General features: G+C 41.6%; 1 protein-coding gene across 1 annotated transcript; it reads right to left on the bottom strand.

The window, feature by feature from the left end:
- Positions 1-2,211: 2,211 nt before the first annotated feature.
- Positions 2,212-23,291, bottom strand: LOC119721054 (ficolin-1-like). Its single transcript, XM_038190927.1, has 3 exons — positions 22,902-23,291; positions 6,133-6,388; positions 2,212-4,448 (listed from the first exon to the last, which is right to left on the bottom strand). Exons 1-3 carry the CDS (start codon positions 22,902-22,904, stop codon positions 3,769-3,771), a joined length of 939 nt encoding a protein of 312 aa, XP_038046855.1. The 5' UTR covers positions 22,905-23,291; the 3' UTR covers positions 2,212-3,768.
- Between the last annotated feature and the right edge of the window lie 217 nt (positions 23,292-23,508).

The raw sequence follows: 23,508 nt of genomic DNA, 5'->3' as shown, positions 1-23,508 counted from the left end.
TTGCTACTACCGGTAGTTAACAGTGTGAAAAGATGTAAAGTTTAGCATTAATTTGAAGATCTACATGTAATGTGGATACATACAAAGAGTGGTATACAAATAATGAATGTTTGTTAGTGCAATGGTAAGAATAATTTCATGATGTGACAGATGAAATGTTCCATTCCACGAGGCGAAGCCGAGTGGAATGGAACATTTCATCTGTCACCGAATGAAATTATTCTTTCCATTGCACGAATGTGAAACATTCATTATTTGTTTTATATAACACCTGAATAAATCCTTGTCATCTGATTGGTTGACTTTTAATAGCCAATTTATTGATGTTAAAAACTGTTTGAAAGTTTGACAAGGAAGTTCATCATATTTAATTTATAAATGCAAACTGTTCAACAGGTTGAGAACCATCATATTCAAGTAATCTCGATTTAAAACAGCGCCACCGCCAGCAGCGATGACACCGTGCAATGGAAGTTCTATTTACCGTGCAATATAACTTTGATTGCACTGTGCGCTGCGCGCCGCGCACGCGCCGTGCATTGGGACAAATAATTCAATAACATGTGATCAATGATCCACCAATCAGATGACGGGGATTTATTCAGGTGGTGTATAATTGTGGATGTAACTTGGGAAGGGGGGAGGGGCATGCAAACCATAATTGTGCCTATGATTGACTAAAACCTAAACCATACATTGTCAACAATCAAAGAAAAAAATAAAAGAGGAGCAGTGGTTGGCTAATGCCGTGAGGTAGTCATACCGGTACTTCTATTACTACTAGGACCGGACAAATTGGTGAGGGGGGGGGGGGGGAGGGGGTGAGATGGGCTCACCCTTAATTTAAGCTACGGTAGCAGCCTTGTTTTGGATGTAGCACTATGAAAAATACATTTCTAACTGGAAGTGTTAATGTTGACGTGATGAACTTTTTTCCACCAACATTTGTTGCTGTAGGAAACAATTTTCTAAAAATGTAATGACTGTTTCCTCATAGCTTCACTGATAGCATATATATTTGCAATAGCAATACTGTAATCACTTGTTCATTTACAGCTCTGAGAGTGTCATCAAAACATTTTTTTTGTAACAATCTATAAACTACATACATATTTCTAAATGATATAATAAATATTGCTAGATATTTTTGAGTAAATCTCACAAACTACATGTACATCTAAAGCTATATATCCTAATCAAGATAACATATTCAGCATAGCTGATACGATTAATGGTTATACATATAATATGTAAAAAGTGCTATGTACAAGCAAGCTCAGTTTGTATTTACAGCATACCAGTGTATCATGAAATACTATAATTTCATTTTTGTGTCTAATGGATTGGGAGGTCATGCAATTTTTGTTGGATATTATTAACAGTGCAAGATGTAATAACTGTATGATAATACTATTAGATGATGAAATATTACTTGAGACACACAGCAAGGATCTTAACCCTATAAACTTCCCCAATCCTTCAAAACCCTCTTGCAAAATGCTGGATTTTGCAGGATTGACACTATGTGGTAACAATGTGTGTCTGATTTTAGAGGGTGCACTGTGCCTCAGGTCTTGGGTAGGACCTTGTGTTGTTTATGCTCAGCTGTGCATACATTTAGGCCTAAATTGTACTTGAAATCCTCCGCACTGCTCCAGGATGTCACTGGCTCTGCCTCGACATATTGACAGTGACATTGGAGGATTTTGCAGGATCGAGGCAGTCACCCCTCGAAGGACCACATTCAAGAAATAACAGAGGATTGAGGCTGTATGCTATTTTCACATGGAGGAAGTTGGAGTATTTTGCAGGATTGAGGTTGCATCCTAGTGAAAATGCCTAGGAAGTTACCGGTCAAATGTAATAGACACCATTTGCAAATATTCAAAAATGAAACTGTGAAAATATGATGAAATATCCTGCTTGATAAGTACATAAATCAGTCCTTCTGTTTTGAGGCGTGCGATCACACCCCCACGCCATCACATGCCTAAAAGTTTCCCGAGAAGTGCGAATAATCGCACGCCTGAATCCCTCAGTACCGCACACCTGGGCGTACATTTACAGCATAAATATACTTCATAATTTGTGAAAAATAAAGTACGTCAGTGAAGAGAAAATGGCTTAATTGTAAACCAAGATGAATATTATGAAATGATATCCCAGCTTGGACCATAGAAGCACACACCTAGAAAAATCACTCGCCTAGAAAATCACACGCCTAGAAAAATCACACGCCTAAAAAAATCCAGGTGTGCCTTTTTCTACACACCTGTGATTTTCAAACCAGAAGGACTGATAATATCATGCATCCTGTGAAATCATTGCACCTACATGTAGCTGCATTAAGAAGGCTCTAATTTTCGAGAAAATAAGAGGAATTACCATTATTTCCTCGCGGTGGTAAGGACCAAACCTCTACGCTTTCAACAGAAACCTGCGGTTTGCGTCGAGAAAAATGAAGTGCATTATCACAGTTTTCTTTTTTTCTGGTGAACATAACATTTCAACAACTAGTATGTCATCCTCATACATGCTTTGACCAAACTATATTGTCTTTACCCTTCGACAATCAACTGTGCTGCATAATCACGTACGTAAGTAATTCATACCATAGAGACTAAACAATTTTAGTTGGCACTAGTGCCTGCAAAATATACAAAATATACAGTTACTTTCCGTCTTCTTGAGGAACGAACTTGCACTTGCAAAACTTGGCCAAAGCAGTTCTCAGTATTACATGTATGTTTGTAAGTCTTTCTGTACTTTCTCATCGAAAAAGACTTCACAAATCTTAATTTCTCCAAAATTCTGTTTGTTAGGAGTATTTCCAAGGCCTTTCCAAAGCCAGAGAGAGAGAGATAATTATGAATGATGAAAGAAACAGGCCGATCGTTGAATTAACATCCCTGAACCCTAAAGAAAGTCAGGTCATGTTTGTCAGCATTAACATCATTAAGGACATGTACTATTCCAAATTTTTTTCCTCCAAATTTACAACTTTAAACTTTGAACAGCGGTGATTAATTTCTTAAAAAAATTGTTCACATCCTTTAATTTGTGTTACTATTGAGTACATCAATTACCATCGTTCATCAGTAGCACATTTTAGGATCAAGGATTACCGGCGGAATTCTTGGATCATGCCGAAAACGAATTTTCGCTTCCTCAAAATGCTGTTTTCCCTAATTCAGAAATGCGATAACGGGTGAAAAAAAATGGTCGTGCTAAGTAATCACGAGAAGTGTCCAGTATCCGCCAAATCTAGCTGTTAATGCAGTTGCTACAAGTTACACGTAAACCTGCTGCACGTGTGTATTAGTCACTTTGTAACGTCACATACGTGTACGTCAACACGTAGACCGCGGGGAATTCTTGGAGATTGAGCAAATAAACCCAAATCCGGCATTTGGTGATAAAAACTGCTCACCGCATAATTGAATCAAGTACATGTAAATGTCAGTCAACTTTGCAGGTGTGTGATCTCAAGTGTGATGGATTACGGGGAAATAACAGGCAACTTTTTTTGACAAAAAGTTAAATTGTCTTTGTCACACTCATCGTTTGCCATTCTTGATCGGTATCAACTCTTCATATTGGCTGCCAAACACGAGGCTCCACCGTGCAGAATGGGAGTACAGCACAGTGAATAAAAGTTGGGCGTCAATAAAGTAAGCTAGACCAAAAGGTGATCTTGCTACCGTATGAGGCTCATCAAATGGACCTTTGAGGTAAAAATGTTTTTATAGCACACTGTGCCATTTTTTTTTAGTCCATTCGTCTAATCTTCATCTCAGTTGCTTTGTAGGAATAAAACGGCAGGCTTCCGTCTGTTTCCTTCCACTCAATCCCGTCGTCCCAATCTCCCTGGTACATGTATTGTGGACTGTGGTAGTACAACCCGTTCAGGTTGGACCGATCGCAGCTCTTAAACCACCACCCGCCGTTGTGTACGACGGCGCAGTTGATACTATCGCTGTCATCGTTGTCGTTGTCGATGGTTGTAAAGGGCTTCTTGTTGTGATAGCTGAGCGCGTCGGTCGCGTTGCCCCCGAGAAACTCCCCAAGTCGCAGCTTGAAGGACGTGCGCAGGGAACCGATTGAGAAGTCGGAGTATTCGGCGTAGAGCCGCTGCCCCTCCCAACCCGTCAGCTCCACGCGCAGCTTGTAGTTGTACTGCTTCGTCAAGATGTGGATGAACTCGTTGCCCAACCAGAACTCCCCGCTGAGGGAACCGAAGCCGCGGGTGTAGAGATGCCAGTTGCGGTTGAAGTCCTCGGAACCGTCCTGTCGGCGCTGGAGGAGCGTCCAGCCACCTCCATCGCTATCCATGTCGCAGTAGACTGGGATGGGCTCAAACACTCCTCTGGGTTTGATGTAGTATAGACCGCTCTCGGCTAAAGGTTGGCGAATCAAGGCTTCTTGACAATCCAACGGTGACGGACCAACTGATGGAAATCAAATAAAGAAAGAAAAACAAAGATGGTGTGAGGGTTTGCATGGTGAAGTCAGCAATACTTTGCAGTTGCACCATGCAGTTGCACCATGTGAAAGGAAATCTCTTGTGAGTGTGGATTTGAAGAAGAATCGGTGGAAAGTCAAAGTTTCAGATGGTACAATGTTCTGCCTGTCATCAGGAGAAAAAAAATGAGAATCACTCTATTTTCAGGGAGAAAATAAGTGCATTTAAATGTTGATTGAAAATGTTTAATTACCGACTTGATTTCTTAACGAAATAGTCACATACATACATGTGAATGCAATGTATGATATAATTTCTATGTGCTGTAACTCCATCGTATAATTAAATGATTACTCATCAAGTATGCTTTAAATTAAAACCAGCCAACTTTTACAGCTGACACTTTTTTGGTCATCGTAATCTGCTGGGCTTATCAAGAAAAACCAACTCGTGAAGGATTTTGAAAATAATTAATTGAATATCGGCCATTAGGTCAAGTAAGATCCCACTTTCAATATTGGCACTTCTCCAAAACTGTCCAAACAGTGGCAGGATGCTCTACATATTGTTTCTGCCCCCCCCCCCCCCGACCCACATTTTGCCATGAGTGGCATAATTTTGCCATGAGTGCCATGAGTGGCACGATTTTGCCATGAGTGGCATGATTTTTCCACATGAGTGGCATGATTTTGCCACATGAGTGGCATGATTTTGCCACATGAGTGTCATGATTTTGCCATGAATGGCATGATGTTGCCATGAGTGGCATGATTTTGCCATGAGTGGCATGATGTTGCCATAAGTGGCATGATTTTGCCATGAGTGGCATGATGTTGCCATGAGTGGCATGATTTTGCCATGAGTGACATGATTTTGCCATCAATAACAAATAAAAATGTCTGCTTCTAGGATGTGGTAAAAAAAGGACAAGCCAATTTCTGTATTTCCAGGATGTCTTCAACTTTATTTTCCCAGCTGTCAAAACTGCCAAGATTTCAGTTCACTGTGTACTCTCAGTCGGAAAGTTACAGGAAATGACCTAATTTGGAGGATGCATTTTTTTGCCAAATGGTGACTGATTGGAGAAATGTTTCTAATGACAGATTCATCAGTGCTTTATATACGATTTGCAGTGCAAGGAAATCACAAGGGAAGAGAGAAAGTTGCCATATTTTTGACATGTCCAGTCTGACTCATCTGCTTGAGCCGTTTCCTCCTCCAAAAACGACACTTCTAATCTCACTTCCAAACTGTCTTCAACAAAACTTGGCTCATCAGCACTTGAAAAGGAATTTTCTCGTAAGCGCTGGGATGACACCGAGTATAAATAGTGTTTTTGAAATTTTGTGAAGTGCAAAACACAATATTCTTGAATATAGCTTGACTCGGGCCTCATATGGTCAGTGCAATATGTTTAGGGTAGTTTTTGAACCTCAGGAAGTGTAGCCTATAGTTGATACAGTTTGGACTACTCAGGATACTGAGCCAGGAAAGTACACACATCACATACACAGGGCCTTTTTAAGTGTTCCCTAGGCACTAGGCGCCAGTGTTCCATGGTCCCTACAAATTTCATGTTGATGCTTAATTGTACAAAGCAAGCCAGGCCAAACTGGTAGCTAAAGCCTGTTGGCACCGTGCTTCAGAAATGTTGTTTAAATTCGTCTTACCAATTTTTGTAATGGGCTTGTCCAGTATCTCCACCGGCCCATACTCCCTTTTCAGCAGTTCGTTTTGGCGTCGTTTCAGTTCGTCAACTTCGTCGGTGAGTCTCTGCATCTTGTCCATCAGCTCGTAAACCAGGCCACTGGTACTGCCGCCAACCTCGTTTTCGAGTTCCTGGACCCGTCGCTTGCCTGATGGCTTGGCAGTGACCAGGGCTGTGCAGAGCAGAGCAGCTACCAGAACTAGCAAGACTTGCTTTGCCTGCAGAAAATAGATTTTAGACAAAAACGTTTATTAATTCAAGTTCATCCGTACATGGTATTTACCCTAGATGTATCTCTCTTGGCACTTTTTTTGCAAGGAACCTTCCTACCGGTACAACAACCAAAATCCTGTATTGCGCAGCCTGAATTGAATGGCACTTTGTATTTGAATATTTAGGGGCATCAAACCCCATTCACTGGGCTCCATCTACTTCTCTTAATACTGCACAATTTTCCAAAACTTTCTTTTGATTTTGGAAGGATATGGGTAACTTCTCCAATCTGCAAACTTCAGAACAACCTTGAGTCTGGCTCATATTTCACTGAAATTCAAAGCCAAAGGCAACTTCAACCCTGGCCCTGGTGAAGCCAACCTTCAAGCAGGATCTACGATTAACCATATAGTGCAACTCTTTTTGCTCAAACCAATGGTAGTCAACTCAAGTTGGAGCAGTTAGTCAATTATTTAGTCTCCTAAGATTGGTCTCAGTGCTTGGTGTAAAAGCCGCGTGTGTATCATAATGCGCAGCAGGGAGCAAGGACCAAGACGTTTTGCGATGAAGTCTTCGCCATTGTTTGGCGAGAGGCATTCGCACGTTGCTATTACAGCGCAGGTGCAAGTTGCACCACACATCAACCGTAAATTGACTAATGGTCCTCAATCGAACTTGCCTCAATCTGACATCCAGGGAAATTTGCAACCAAAATGCCGTAGTTGAAATGTGTTCAAATTTGAGATGCGGAGTACATATGTACATCACAAATTCATGTTTGTGTTCATTTTTTTCACGGGGTGGAACTGGGGCCAATGACTGCAAAGACATTGACTGTGGAAAGGGTACTTGTGCTTGGAGTCCATGTACCGTTTGTCTTTCCAGGATACAAGTGGCAAAGGGGGGGCTCTTCCAGCAGAAGGGGGGGGGGGCGTTTAGATGGAGGGGGGGGGGGGGGACTCAATTGGTTTCAACAGTTAAAAGCTTGAGGAGCATGAATGCCAAAAGTAGGGGTACCCCATCCTTACCCCACCCTGCCCAATCCTTCCCCCTTGGAGGGGGCACTCAATTTGTTTCAACAGTAAAAAGCTTGAGGAGCATGCATGCATGTCTTAAGTAGGGGTGCCCCATCCTTCCCCCACCCTGCCCAATCCTTCCCCCACCCTGCCCAATCCTTCACCCACGCCCAATCCCTCATTTCTCCCCCCTCCCACCTAATCCCCTCTCCCCACTCAATCCCCCCCCTTGTCCCCCTAGTTATGCCACTGCGGAACCCCTTTAAGTATCATCAATATCCCGTTTATAGATAGATCCACCGGGAGCAGAGAATGTGTCCAAGTTGAATCATCAGTCCCCACACAAGGCAACATGCATCACCTATCCACAAGCTCTTTAAACATGACACATGATCACCATCCACTGTATCTGGTGTCTTCCTTTTTATAAACCAGCTGCAAATCCCTATCCTGTTTAAATTGTGACATTAGGGAGGCAGCGCCTCAGGATATGTCTGAATATGGCTGAGGTTAATGAGGCTTGGACCAGAGCCTGTTATATGTTTTTGAAGTTTTGTGACTTGCCATACTTGCCAGTGACATGACATGAGTGTATTTGTAGACTAATGTACATTCTACTAACTAACGTATCTTTGTGAAGTGCCTTGAGGAGCGTCTCTTAGACGGACTTTGGCACTATATAAATTGTTCTTCTTATTATTTTTATTATAAATAACAAAGTTTCTCTGGTAATAGCTTCTCTCAATGACCCATGGGACTCAGCCTACCAGTACATGTACATCTGGGTACTGGAAAGTCAGCATCACCATTGTAGTAGGCAAAGATAGTATAGTGTTACGCGCAACAGGTGGTAGACAAGCCTTCAAATTAAAAAAAGATGTGATGGATGCATAGAGCTGTATTCAATTACTACAGCGCTAACTCCTCATTCTTGCGCCCGGAGACGCTTTGAAGCCGTCCTGGGTGCAGACGTTCTGAATTCATGTGCGTGTTTGTAGAACATAACGAAATTAGCTGGATTGAATTTTGAATGTGTACTCTACATGCAATGCGCAAGTAGAACATACGCAAACAACTTAAACGCGTCATGACATTTAAAAAAACGTCACGGCAAAACGAATGTGCAGTGCACGCACGCGTTGCGCTGTTTGCGTAGAGCAAAATGAAACACTCATTTGCTGATCGTGCGTTTTGGTTTTGGGTGTATCAGATTCGATGACGTACCAGTATGGAATACAAACGCTGATATGCAAATAGAAGTACAAAATACGTACACAATTTCTAGTTCTCCATAGGTTTGTGTACAAACATGGATGCGCCCATCAGGCATCTCTTTATACAACGAGTTAGCGCTCTAGTAATTTAATATAGCTCTATGGATGGATGGCAAAAATTGTGAGAAAAACCAACTTTCTGCATCGGGTCTTCGGTCATTCACCGTTGTTGCGTCATAGACATGGATAACAAAGAGTACCCTAGACACGGCAACAAAGGCTGTGGTCACGCGCTCTTTATTATGTTATGCAATACGCGCCTGGCTGATGTTGTATTACAAAATACTATATTCGAATTGACCAATCACACGTTTAGTCCTGATTTGGGAATGAAATGACGTCACGATTTAGCAAAGTCGACTCCGATTGGTTGAGGCGCGAATCACATAAATCTGCATGCTTTGACATATCAGATGTTATACAGGAGACTTGGCTCCGTGGATAACGGATGATACTCAGACTAACCCACACCTGGGTAACACTTGAACCAACAACCTCCTGTTTATACCAGTGAAAATGTCTTAACCACCAAGCTTGCCAGGGTAGGCAGTTAAATGCTAGAGTTCCGAAGTTTTCCTGCGTATTCTGGTTCACATGCACGCAGAGTTTGAGTGTGTGTTGACACCAACACATTAACCAGTGCGTGACCCAGAACAAAGGCAGATGACGTCACTCTACGTGTACACCGATAGACTTCATGCATTTGGATGTCTTTTCAGAGGCCGTTCTTTGTTATATTAATCTAGTAACAATGAATGCACAAATGGTTTACTCTTTACTCATGCCTATCCACGCAATACAAAACCATTGCCCTCTACACGTAACTCCGCCTTAACGTATAATGTCTATTGCAATGGCCCAAATTTGGTGCACTGCCTGACTGACCAAGGCAAATTTCAAGCTGCTATGAAGTATACATATGGGCAATTCAAAAGTGTTGTGAATGGAAGTGTAATGTCCGTGACACTGCCAATTATAAACCATGATATCTAATTAATGATTCAGAGAAATGATCCAAAACCTCTAGTATAATCTCCTTGACCATTAGGCCCTACTACCGGTACTAGATGATGGATGTATAAGATTTGGAAAAAACAGTTTCAGGTTTATTAATTCACTGAGCTCTTAAATGCTCTGTCATAGACATTACATAATGCTGGAAGCTCTGTCATAGACATTACATAATGCTGGAATAGCCCATTATACATGTACATCGTACACTGGTTGGAACTTTTATTACAGCTTATTTCTGCTTGGAAAAACTTGCAAAACAATAGTTTTCTGCTTTCATGTATACAAATGAGCTCCAACCCAGTTCTGCTCAATACACACACTGTACAGGTATTAATATTGTTGGGTTTCTTAATACACCTGAGAGAACCAAGGTGGAAATCACAAGGAAATGGCTCTGCGGTGGAATCAGGAAGAGACAATTAATTTAGGGTCACCTGTCCCCGGGGCGCTATATGACTTTCCCTGGCTAATACAGCAGGTGTCTGTCTTGTAGAGAAATGTGGTTACGCCCGATCCCTACCCTGGGGCGGGTTGCTTTTTTGGGGGGTCTGGTCTGCTTCAAGTTCATGCAAGCCAGAGAGGAAAGGTTTGTTTTGATGTTGCTGTGCAGGGTTTTCCCGATGGTGTTTTACATTTGTTTTTGACAGTGAATATTTTTGGATGGGCCTTGTAAGGGCCTGTGATTCTACTTGTAATCATTCTTTGTAATAATAATGAAACTTTTGGTTACTCAAAAAGTACGGTACTCATCAGGCACAGTGTTGCCCAGAAGCCTATAGAAGCCTAGAGAGGAGAGTGAAGAAATGTGCAGTATTTAGGAGTGGGAAGAAACAATGTAAAGAAATTACATGCCCCTCCCTGGCCCCTCTGCCTTCCCAGTCTAATGGATGGAAATTAATGGATGGGACGTAAAGCCGTAGGTCCCGTGTGTTGTGTAATGCATGTTAAGGAACCCAGTAACACTTATCACTAAGAGAAGCCATTTGCCCTGGTATTTCTGGCAGTGGCTACTTAATGCACAACTGCACCTTGTAAACCCTTATAAGGTGCTTCATAAATTGGGTGTCATATCTCAAATACTTCATTTACCTGTCTTTAAAATAAGTTCACATTAATTAGTGCCTTGAGTACCTACCGTAATTGTTGGTAGATACATGCGCTATGTAAGACTCCGGTATAATTAACTACAGTGTATTTGTAGCAGAATCCTGAATGCTACATATACCGGTACTATACGTGTGTATGAATGAGTTTCTCAGTTAAAGTTTACATAAATTTCTCCCCCCCCCCACCAATCAGTCTTTGTGACCAAGTACATTAATATTAAACTGAGGCAGATGTTGAATGCCCACCCCTCACCCCAGCCCTGTAGAGTTGTTGTTGAATTCATTTCAAGTCGGTCACAAGTCTGGCCAACTTGGAGTAGATCACAAGTCCTATCACAAGTCCAGTCTCAAGTAACAGGAGACAAACACTAACAGTGCCATGGCCCAGTGGTTACGGTGTTTGACTCATGTACGAAGGTGCGTGGGTTCAAACCCTGCCAGGAACGTGGTGTTTGTGCCCTTGGGCAAGACACTTAACTACAATTGCCTCTCTCCACCCAGTAATATAAATGGGTACCTGTGAGGGTCGAGGACCGATTGAGCGCTGATATCGGCTGCCGCGTGGTCCCATGGCCTGATGAACTGGGTGATAATTGTAAAGCGCTTTGAGATTGTTGATACGATGGAAAGCGCTATATAAGCGCAATTATTATTACAAAGGAATGTTTTTGTTACAGTTCAGTTGAGTAGCTTGTGACTTGACTTAAGACTTTTAGGCTTGTGATGGAAGCATATGAAGACTTGTGTGAGGAGCTTTGATGGACTTTATTACATTACTGCACCTCTCTGGCAACTTATCTGATCATACAGAAATCAATCTAGCAACAAGGATTTAGACAAGCTTTCCCCAGAAGATTCCTCCTCCCACAGTCTAGCAAGCGAGGATCCTGATAACATCAAAGGAGGTCTTCATTAAGATAGCCATCTCTCCGGAATCCCAATTGTCTGAGCCCCCTGCAAGAACAGATCTCCCTTGTCTGAGCCAGATCCTTTTGTCAAAGTTGTCTTTTTCCTGACACAGGATGTTGGCATTGTGTCAGAAATCCTCTTCACAGAGCCTGAAAAGATCTTTCTCCTCCCCGGAAATCTCCCCCGACCGTTTCCTGTCCGGGGAGCTGCTTGTTTCTTTCATCTCGGTAACAGCTGATCTGTAGTGGCCTTGTGCAGGGATGAAACTGCATCACTTAGATAGCTTCACAGTTGATCTTTGTAGTAAACGGCCATGATCAGCGGGTTTAACATCAAGTCAGTTTGATTATTGAAAGCTTTTCATGGGAGTAGGGAACAAAAAAAGCCTTGTTCCCATTGGACTATTTTTGGTTAACTTACCGTGACTTTCCTGTAGAATGACAAAATTAAGTCCAATGGTACAGACGGTAAACTAACCTCCCTGTCAACTTACCGCGACCGTGATGTAAAATTACCAGGCCCAAAGTGGTCATGGAAGATTTCCGCACAGCCATGGTAAGTTATCGGGGACATTCTGCCAGTCACTCACATTGAATAACTGTTCCGTCAGTGTTTTAAAAAAACAAACAAGTGGGAACGCACGGTAGACTTGAGCAAAGGAATGTCGCGGTAAGTTTCCGCATGGCCGTGGAACAAAAGTCCGATGGGAGGCATGGGTGGTGCAGTGCGCAAAGCACTTGCCTCTCACCGCTGTGGCCTGGGTCAGATTCCCCGCTTGAGTCATTTAATAGGCCTCTATGTGAGTGGAGTTGTTCGCTGATTCTCTCCTGTGCCACAAGGATTTTTCTTGAGGTTCTCTGGTCCTCCCTCCACAAAAAAGCCCAGTGATGAGCTGCCCTTTTGCTGATCACAGTGCTCTAGCTTTCGCCCGTGCCAGAGCAGTTTCAGTGCCAATTTGTTGGCCTAACTGTTTCCCTCCCTTGACAGCAGGACCTCTGTAATATATACTTGTGATGGATGACAAGTCATCCCAAGTCCATCGCAAGTCAATCACAAGTCATCCAGTCTAAGTCTACAAAGCGTAGCTGTTCCCTAGGTTGACGGCAGAGCTGTCCCACGGTCCCACCAATTTTTGGGCAATAGTTTTACTCCAGCTGAATTCAAAGTTACTCCCTATTTGCAAGCCTGTTTTGCATGGGCTCCGTGCACAAGTACACCTTCTCAATGGGGAAGAAAATGGAGGAGTTGGGGGAGACTACTGGGAGACGTAGAGGCAACGCCTGATGCTCATGTACGCGATCTGCTATGGCTTTGTACACATTCGATCAGAATTAAACGTGCGCGACCAATGCACGCGCATGCAGTGTGTCCTGTCCCCTGGGCTCTCAAAATTAAGAAAAAAACCCAGGCCTTTCTTGTTTTTGCAAGGAACCTATAGGTTGATTTTAAAATGTGCCCAATATCAGTTTGCAAGCCTGTTCATCACCTACCCTGATATACATGTACCTGTGCATCCAGGAGAGTTGTTCCGCAGTTTACAAATCTTCCCAACATTGATTTCAAAGCCTACCTAGTCCTACTTATAATTTGCAAGCCTGGTCCCCCTTGATTTCAGTACACTACACATTTGTAAACTTGTTCCCCTTTAAAACCCATGTTTTATTTTTTTTTTTAAAAGACTGTCCAACTACCAATTTACAAAACCTTTTCCCCTAAAGGTTGATTTCAGAAATGCCTGATCAGTTCCAATTCTCAGTCCCAGTCTACCAGGTGGAAGTTTTCCACCGCCACACACCACTTCACATCACCCCCATCCACCCCTTGCCTCATTAAGCCCAGGCTGGGGTCAGCGCATACTTGTCATCATCAAGCCCACCCCATCAGCCCCCACTCATTCAGCTGTCACCAGCCAAAGGCACTTGACTCATTGGTAAAAGGTTCAACCGTCCTCATTGTCAGACCGCAATGAGGGCAGCGAAAGGCTGGGTAACATCCATTATCGCTGTATAGAGTTGCTCTGGGTTTATCTGGAGGGCAGCATTCATGCCGTGACAGTTTGAACAGCTATCACCTGGGCTAAAAACTTTTAGGAGTTGCTAAGAAAAATGTACTTCTTACTATTGCGTGATATTATTTATTTCTGATAATGATTTCCACAAAGCAGTGGGTTGCATGGGCCCAATTTTATGAAGCTTCTAAGGAGAGACGATACATTTCTTACTTACATGTAGTTATTATTCTAAAAGTGGTGGGTAGCCGGGTTAGTCAGGAAAATTCAAATATAGCACTTTCAGGTAGTCATTGAAAGTGCTACCTTACTTTTATATATTAGTTATGATTATAATTTCTGAAAATTAAACCAAGGATTCCTCAGAAATGCCTAAGGAGCTGCAGCTTGCAAGCCTGAAGACACCAGTAAATGGAAAACAATGAAGAAATTGCCATTTTTAGAGGGTGGGAGGAAAAAATCCAAGAACAATTTTCTCAGAAAATCCACAGAATCAGGTAGAAACCAGTAAACTAATTGTGGACCTGGGCAGGAATAGAAACCCCGGCCATAGAGGTAGAAGGCGAGGAAAGAACCACTGCATCAACCTGTTTTTTGTCTTGTTTTTGTTGTGTTTTTCGTGAGAATCAATCACCGCAAGTCACATGGTTTATCCTTGTGGCTGGTAAACTGCATATTTGCTAAACAAAATGTTTTCTGCGCTTCACAGATTTGGGCCCCTGGTGTAATCTAAACTGAGACTTGAGTGGTTTGATGTAGGGAACGTAAGATCACAAGGTTTGCCCTGTCTGCCCCAGCGACTAACTGTCAAGTTCTCGCGTTGATTGATTCTTTAAGAAGAATTACTTGGGCCTTCAATTTTCTCTTGAACACACAATGTGTAATGACAAAGAGCTCAAGACCAAAAACGTTTGGAGGCCAAATTCTTATTGTATATTTACATGTTTAAGCACCAAAAAATTTCAGTTTGATGAAAAAGTCAAGTTTTAGTTTGTACACATTTATCTCTGAGAAATACTGAGTTTATTGTTTGCTTGAAATAAGTAAAATATGAATTTGGCGACCCCCATTTCTTGATGAAAAAGTCAAAGTTTTAGTCTGTGTAACATTGAGACAATACTCAGATTGTTATTTGTTGTTTACTTGAAATAAAAAAAACGTGATTTGGAAAGTTTGTTTGGAAGCAGAATGGAGGATAATTTGTTGCCTTTTAGAGCAAAAATCGGAGAATTTTTGTATAAACTGCTCAACGCAAATAAAAGAAGAATTATTTGACCTCAAATGCTCTATCAGAAATTCCAACCTGTATTGAAGATTATAGAAAAGAACTTCACTGTAGGATCTTTGAAGTTGAATGAAACTCACTGGGCTTCAAAATAGTGCCAAGAATCCTTGCATTCAATCATCTTTGAAATGTGGTTTGTAGTAACAATGAATGCATGAAATGTCTTCTCAATATCGCTGTAGAACAAAAGCAAGCTTATCATCAAAGATGGCTTCAATGTGCCAAGGTCTTTGGAAATTTGTGGCTTTAGGGATAGGAGTGTCTTGGATAAAAAAAAAAGGGGGTATGCGATGAGTAAAAGGCCTTGTTAGTGACTCAGGACAGGCGCTGGTCTTGTGTCCATGGGAAACTTCCTGATTAGATTTGATGACAATAACTGACCAGCGGACAGATGACCACAACAATCAAATGCAAAAAGTGCTGTCTCATTCTGAATACATCACTAGCAAGGGTGTACATATGTGACCTACTGAGGCAAAATGAGGAATGTCCCCCAATATCTTGTTTTCAGTAATCGACGCCTGAAACTTGTCGGACATACTAGAAAAATCATGTCAAAATCGATATTGATTGTTTCGTATTTTTGAGAAGCCAAGGTCTCCAAAATTCACACTATGCATTTTTTGTTGGAGGAAAATTTCCCCAAAAGTTGTAAACTGAAGAACATTTTCCACTGGTGTTGGCGGTGCAATGCGTGTATTTTTTTTTCAAAGCTGTTTTTCCTGAAAATGAGGTTAGCGAAACTTGGCAGGACATAAATAAATAAATTTGGTATCATTGGAAAGCCAGTGGTTTGCGCTTTAACATGATGTACTCAAGGTGAAAAGTCAAAGGTGGGGGTTATTCCTCGTTATGCTATGGCAGGTCACATACAATGTATATACATTGTACACTTACATGTAATTATGATCTAAATAGTGATGGGCTATCATGGGTGTGAAGAAGTTACATTCATTAGAATGTGCTGGTTTCATAGGGGAGTGTAGACTGATCGCATACATACCAGTACGAGGTACAACGGTAACAAGTTGCTCTGCAATAGAAAATTAACCCAAGTGATTTTCTGAAATATATTCCAAGCTATAAATCTGACCAATCAGTGCACGGATGGTATGGTGTTATGGGGGAGGGGGCTGGTACCCATCTTCCATATGGGGTTGCTCTTCAAAACTGACTATTAATTATTAGGCATACTGCAAATTATATGCCCATTTTCACGGCGCATTGTAATGTTTTTTGAGCGGGTTTCCTTTTTTGGGTTTGATGTCAGAACTTTCCAACCATTTGTTGAAATAATTGCTGAAAAAAATTATTTGTCAAATAAATCTGGGGGAGGGTGCAAGGTGCCTCCCTGCCCCCCCCCCCTTCCCCTCTGGATACGCCACTGGGAGTAACACAATGTTATGTGCAGGTTGTCGGAACATACATAGGGGTGTTGGTTGGAACATAGAGCAGTCACAGAATGCATGGAGTTTGCCTTTCTGACTCCCAAGTTCCTTTTTGGTTGGCCTGGTTTGGCTGGACTTTTGCAAAGTCACATGTGGTACATGTGGAACCTGGAAGGCCAGTCTGAAAGTCTTGCTCCTCTATAAACTGGGATTCCCACCCATTACTTGTATTCAAGGTTGCTGATCAATCATGCACACAAAGAATTTACTTAGTTGAGCAAACTCTCAACCCTTTTTGATTGTTTGGCCTAATGGAAAATTAATTGAAACAAGACCCCCCAAATTAGTTAATTACCTTCAGTAATTACAAAACTAAACCATAATATGCGGCGTTCCTCTTATCTCAGTGATGAATATTCTGCATAATTGTGTGCATAAATTGATATTGATGACCTTTCTCCAGTAATCTCAGTAACTTGTGTCTCAGCTCATTATATTCACTCTTTTGATAATGACATAAACGAATTGGAGCATCCGTCATTAAAGAAACTGCAGGCTCGCAAACCGTGGAAAGTGATTGAATCTGACTGAACTCGCGTCCTTGTAATAAGGATGGTAGTTATAATAAGGATGGTAGTTACAGATTGGACGTGGCTTAGGAACTCCCATACAGTGGCAATGCACTTTGTCGCTGTCACGTAGTGAAAACTTGACATTGACTTGGTATGCTGTGTGGATCGTGTCTGACATTATCTTAATGGACTAATCTACCAATTAGGAACACTAAGGTATGTTGGACACGTGGTCTTAATGTAGAAAATGTATGGCCACTGATTAGCATGGGAAAATGTACACAGACTTAATGAAACTCACCTATTCAAACAAAATTCGGCTTTTTGGAAACCCTACTGTAGAAGCATTTGGAATTAACTCTAATTTCTTGAGAAATTTCAAATTAATAAGGATAGTGTACACCACAGCTTTGGGCAGTTTTATTTATTTAAATTTTGTAGCAAGATTGTTTGACACGACATTGTTCATTTGTTTTCAGTTGACATTCCTTTTGAGCACACACGTGATGGAGCCAGAAACGGATTTTCGTGCAAAGTTTTATGGTTGAGTCATGATTACCTTCAACCACAGAGCTAGAACCAACATTATTGAAATGAGAAGATCGGTGGCCATATTTTGTTTGGCAAATTTGTTGTCGAGAGTTCCACTAGTTTATACACAGAGGTTGGTACATGCTACAAATTTTCTTGGTGGGGGGGGGGGGGGGGGGAGATGGGGGGCCCGACAGATATTTCTTTTTTCACGATTTTGCACACCCCTTTTTCATGTTAGGCTCACAATACGCTCGTAACACGCTTTTAATTATCCCACATGGGCATGAGTGCACATCAGTCCGGGCAGTTTTGAAATTTGTAAATGGTTGCGCTATTGGTCAATTTAGCTATGATGGGGTACATCTTGTGCACTGAGTCTGTACATTTCGCACAATGTGCCTGGGTATTGCAATCATAATGAATAATAATAATAATAACACGATTTATAGCGCGCGTTTTCGCAAGTATCAATGCGCGACTAAGGACAACTCCAGAAGACAAGTTACAGATTATGTGGAGAGAACAGATCAGTTTCAGTCTGCCCTTAAAGTTGCCAAGAGAACTGATGTTGCAGATGTTGTGTGACAAGGAATTCCAACACCGGGCATGCCGGGGACCAGACACTGAGATGGCCCTGTCCCCTGCCTTTTTGAATGTGCGTGGAACTCTAAGGTTGTTACTGGAGCGGAGGCCACTACGGCTGGGTGCATTAAGGTTGAGTGATCCCATTATGTACTGCGGCATTGTGTTATGAAGTGCTTTGTGCATGAAAACTGCTATTTTGAAGTTGATGCGTTGTCTAACTGGTAACCAATGTAATTGTTGAAGGAGTGGAGAGGCATGTGTGTATTTGGGTTGAGATAATGTGATACGAGCGGCATTGTTTTGAAGCCGTTGGAGTCAATCAACTTCATACTGATTAATACCATTGAGAAGAGAGTTGCAATAATGGAGTCTGGATAGTACAAGTGCTCTGACAGCGGCGTGGCATGTGTTTGTGTCTATGTATTAACGAATCTTGGATATGTTCCTGTTGTGGTAGTTGATGGATTTGCATATATAATGAATGTGGTCATCAGTGCGATAAATGAACATTTCCTTGACAGTACCAAACGCATAATGTCATGTTACGTCATACTCTATAAGACTCCTGAAGTTAACACATTTAATTGCGAGTTCCCATTCCGGAACTGAGTCCGGCTTTTTAAGCCTGAATCATGATCCATGGTATTGCTTGCTTACGTCACTGCAAACAATTTTAGTCCATACTATAGTACACTGATCACTCTCGGGGGCCCTTTGCTCTAATTAAGTTTACTCGAAAGTGATTTAGCAATTAACAAATTACTTATCTTTACAGTACACAAGGTAGGTACGTAGTAGAACAAACATGCATAGTCTCGCCATGTCTCGCTAACCAAGTGTCAAGACATGACACTGTCTCAGTGAGTTGACGAACTACTTCCCATAGTTTTGCCATAGCTATGCATAGGTTTTGCTTATTAGGGAAGTAAATTATCAATGGAATGTGAGGATTACTGACATTTCTGAGGAAATTGCATAGCAGGCATAAGAGAGTTACGGTAGCGTCTTTGGTCTGTATGTGGTGAGCAGGTGGCACACACAGACACTATTTATCTGCACACCTGTGCCCAACCCTCATCCTGGTGCCACTCGGCCTAATCCCTCCCCCTCCCAAAGGCTTACCTTGCCTATAAACACCCCTCCCTTCCTCTCATCATTTGATCTAAAGACATACAATGTATGCCCACAACTGCACTTACATACTTTATCCTTGGCTTGAATTTCAAAGGAACAACCATGCCAAATAGGCTAAATGCTCTGGAAAATATCCCTTGGCAATACAATGTGCATGTTCTGTTTTGTCGTTTTGTAGAAAACTCCATCAAAATCATTGCATTTCGTGCACGTTTGCCTAGTAGTAGGAGAGCAGGAAGACTTGGGTTCAAGGCTCACAGTAAGCATGTCAATTGTCTGTTTCTCACAAGCTGTAAGAAGAACTGAGTACCGGTATACACGTATATGTGGGACGTATATCTACTTTGTTGAAAGGGGCCAATAGTTAAGTTAAACATGTGTTTGTACCAGCAGGAGCAGAACAGTTTTGAAAGGGGGGTGGGGGTCTTTCTAGGTTTTGGTTTTCGGTGACTGTTACACCCTTCCCCCTCCCAAGTTCCACTGCCTGTTGGCTCCGTGCGCCAACAAAAGAGGGCGCGTTTTTACCTCTTTTGAGAGCTCCGTGGACGGGACACACAGTGTGCGCGTACTGTACTGTACTGGTTCGCGTGCGAAGTACGCACGACTTCCTGAACGTGCAAAAGCTTTAGCCACCGTGTCTTCGTGTGAGCATCAGGCGTCGTTGGCGCGTGAAAACTTTCAAATTCAACTTGCAATGGTCTCCGAGACTAATCCCCGCCTCCAATAACTTTGGATACATTCGAAATACGCAGTGGATGCATCGGGAACCAGTCTAGGTCACCCCAACTCTCCTTTTCTGGCTGATGATGGGGTACTTGTGCACGGATCCCATATGGTAACTGCAGTTGTATGTATAAGGCCTTCCAGATGATCGAAAGCGATTGTATTTCCAGAGACGAAGACTAGAGAACTTATTTTTTTTATATTATCCAGATAAGGCCAAGAGCTAGTACAGTATTTCAGGACCTACTAAAAGTGGGAGGGGGGGGGGGGGGGGAAGGAGGGACCAATGGCCCCCCTCCTTCCGTCTGTGGTCCTTTCTCTATGGTACCCCATATCTTCTTTGTGTGTGAGAAGAATGTCTTAAATTGGACTCGACTGTGATGAACCAGTTAATTTGATGACAAAACAAAGGTAACATGCAGTGCACATTTTCTTTGTAAATTGAAGTTAACTTTCTCAGACAACTCTCAAAAGAGACAGATGGACTTTTTAATATATACAAAATAATGTAGGCCTACTACAGCGAAATCCTTTACTTGTTGAAAATAAAACATTATTGTACTCGAACATCTTAGGTCCATTGCTAAAATAATAAAATAGCCAAACTTTATTTTCACTTTTTAGCATTTCAGCTTTAAGTTGTGCCCTACAATGTACATGCATGTACATGTACACTGATTCGCTGTAATGTTCAGCACCTGTGGTCATAACTTGTCGCTTATTACTCCATATCGCGGCCCAATAAAACCTGCATTGCTGTCAATGTTGACATTCTTACAAATTGGGGTTGTGGGACCAGGGCGGGTGCATATGTGCCACAGTAGGGGTTTGAACCCCTGACCCTGTGCTTGCAAGCACAGCAGGCCTGTGGAACTGTTTTCTAGTCAACAAGGTGTTTGTTTGGTCTAGAGAATAGAGGAGTGCTCTAGCTCATTGGTGTGGTACTTAGCACTCAGCAGAGTTCGTTAATTTGTGAAGGGTTCAAGCAGGTGTAGTTATTGATTGTTTACAGGCACATTGACAGATTCCGTACAGTGACGCTGATATTTTCATTTGGGTATTTATTTTTTTTGGAAATAAAAATGTGTTTGGCCCCTACATGTGCATGTTTAGTAATTGATGTTGTTCCATTGTAAATTAGCCTATATACCCTGATTATAAAGAAAACAGGTGACCTCAAACAATGGGCGATTTCGAAGAATACAGAACTTTGGCAACACAAATATGCCATACACGTAATTGAATCATAATATGATTGTGAGAAATGAATTGTTAGAATTTCAGATAAATCCCTGTGACACTGTCAACTTGCCATCTTTTGGACTAGGACCACGTGATGTTTATCAGTTTATGCTTTTTGGGGTAAAAAAAAGCATTGTTCAGGAGAGTTGGCTTATGTTGGAGGCCAAATGCTCAAATGCATGTTTGTATGGAATCCCATTGTAATTACGTTTTATTCTGTTTTCTGACTGGACGAACTGCGTTACATGGTGCAAAAGATGGAATCGAATGAAAAAAGGTTGCATTACAGTACATTGGCAGGATTTACTAGTGCATTTAGCGGTATGCTACCAATACCATACAGTGTCTAAAATTAGTTTAATAACTACATATACATGTAGGGCTGTCCTGAATACATGTGTACCGAAAAATCGAAAATATTCGATCCTCAACCGAATATTCGAATAGCTTGTTGCCGGTTTTAATATTTGAGAAAAGAAAAGAAAATAAACCTACACAAATTGTTGAAATTGCAGCGCTTTATTGTAAGGCCAAAAAAAAAAAGTCTCCGGTTTCTGGTATGCGCTCGCGTCGCCGTAGCCATGGGCGTCAGCAAAATGAAAAAGTGTTTTTTTTTCAATAAAAGATGATGTCTCAAAACCGCCAAACTCACTGGTCTGACTGGAATCCTGCTGCTGCACAATTTTAACGTGTTTTTAGATAGGGTTATGATCGAGAATAAGCTTTATGTGGCCTCTCTGGACTCCCATAATATTTGCACTAAGTTTAGTCGGGCACCACTTGCAGTCATCAGCCGACATTTGAAGCAAAAAAAAAGGGTAAAAAAAAAAAAGAAGCCACGTCGCCGCACCACTTTTTGGGCAAGCTTTTTTTGACCTAAGAAGCCAAATATTTTTTTACGGTAACTTTTTTGTCGATCGCGGTTCATTGTTACCATTCTTTTAGCAGGCATAAAATACTGTAAAACACTCCTGCGTTTCATATTATTGATTGCCGCACGCAAATTTTAACCAGCGAGCTTTCCATGCAAATTTTGACTGGCACAGCGTGCAGTTGCAGAGATGCCAACCATTACTCTTTTGGAGTAATTATTAGGATTTTGAGGCATGTTATTACTCTTGAAAATTCCAGCTGTCCTATACGCCAACATTGTGGTTACTCTGAAAAGTACTGTGGTTACTCTTAAACTGACTGTTGTCTTATGTATTTACATTAGCATTACTCTTTGCAGGAAGAATCATTACTATTTTGTAGTCTGTAAAGTTGGCATCTGTGCAGTTGCAGCTGGCATGTGTAAAACTTGTTTGGAGATAATTTTTAATATTTGAACATTCGGTGAAAACGCAGTTTCGAATAATTGAGTACTAAATGACTCGAAAATGTACAGCCATATCAATGACCCACCTATATAGCTTTAAATGTTACGTATGGTGACCCAATATAGCACTTCAAATCTGGTGGCCCTTGGAGATGCGAGCAAAGATATTGACTCAAACATCATAGTGTATTATTTTAATTCTGTCTAATTTAAAAGGCACTTCATTCCCTACTCAAAAGGACAGAATTCAAAACATCAGTACAATTCCAAAATCATTTAACCAGCAGCTGTGTTCTTCCTTTTATTGGAGGGAAGCACTTCATATAATGCCTGGATCTAGTATCTAGAGATGATATCTTCATGCTGTATGTACATTCAAGATGTAACAAGATTCCTGCTCCGCCACTTACCATATTTTTATAGTATCCTCCCCTTCCTTCAGAGATTGAAGCTCGCAAAGTGTGCTGATCAACTTGTTAAACTCCCAGGCAATCCAATCAGCTTACATTATACACTTGCACCCAAGCCCTCTATTCCCAAAGATACATTTGTAATTCACAGGGAAAAAAAATCTGAGTAAATTCCAGTCTGTCCAGTGGGCAGCAAAATCTCCAACAGAAACGCCACAGGGAAAAATCGTCTGGCGGGTTTTGGGGAGACAACTGTTATTGTCCAAGGAGAGCTCTAGCAGTGAAAAGTTAATCCTCTGTGGTAGCGTCTTGGCTAATCAATGAGGGAATTCTTGAGAAAGAAAATAAATAGATCAGTGTAGTGTGTCTCACTATTCCTACTCATTGACCAACACACACAAGTATGTGTGTGTAGTCACTCCCCAGTCACTGCCAGTCTGTGATTGGTCAATTGGGGTCTTCTCTGTTACAACTCTGAGCCAATCAGGAGTCATAGATTGAGTCATGCTGATAAGCAGCTGTGATGTCATCTACATCTTATTGACTGATAGGTGCATGTACATCCATACATGTACAGTACATGTATGTATGCACTCTGTAATGTACA

This window comes from Patiria miniata, unplaced genomic scaffold (genome assembly GCF_015706575.1).
Source record: "Patiria miniata isolate m_02_andy unplaced genomic scaffold, ASM1570657v1 HiC_scaffold_9, whole genome shotgun sequence".
NCBI lineage: Eukaryota > Metazoa > Echinodermata > Asteroidea > Valvatida > Asterinidae > Patiria > Patiria miniata.
This window is presented reverse-complemented; position numbering and strand designations above follow the sequence as displayed.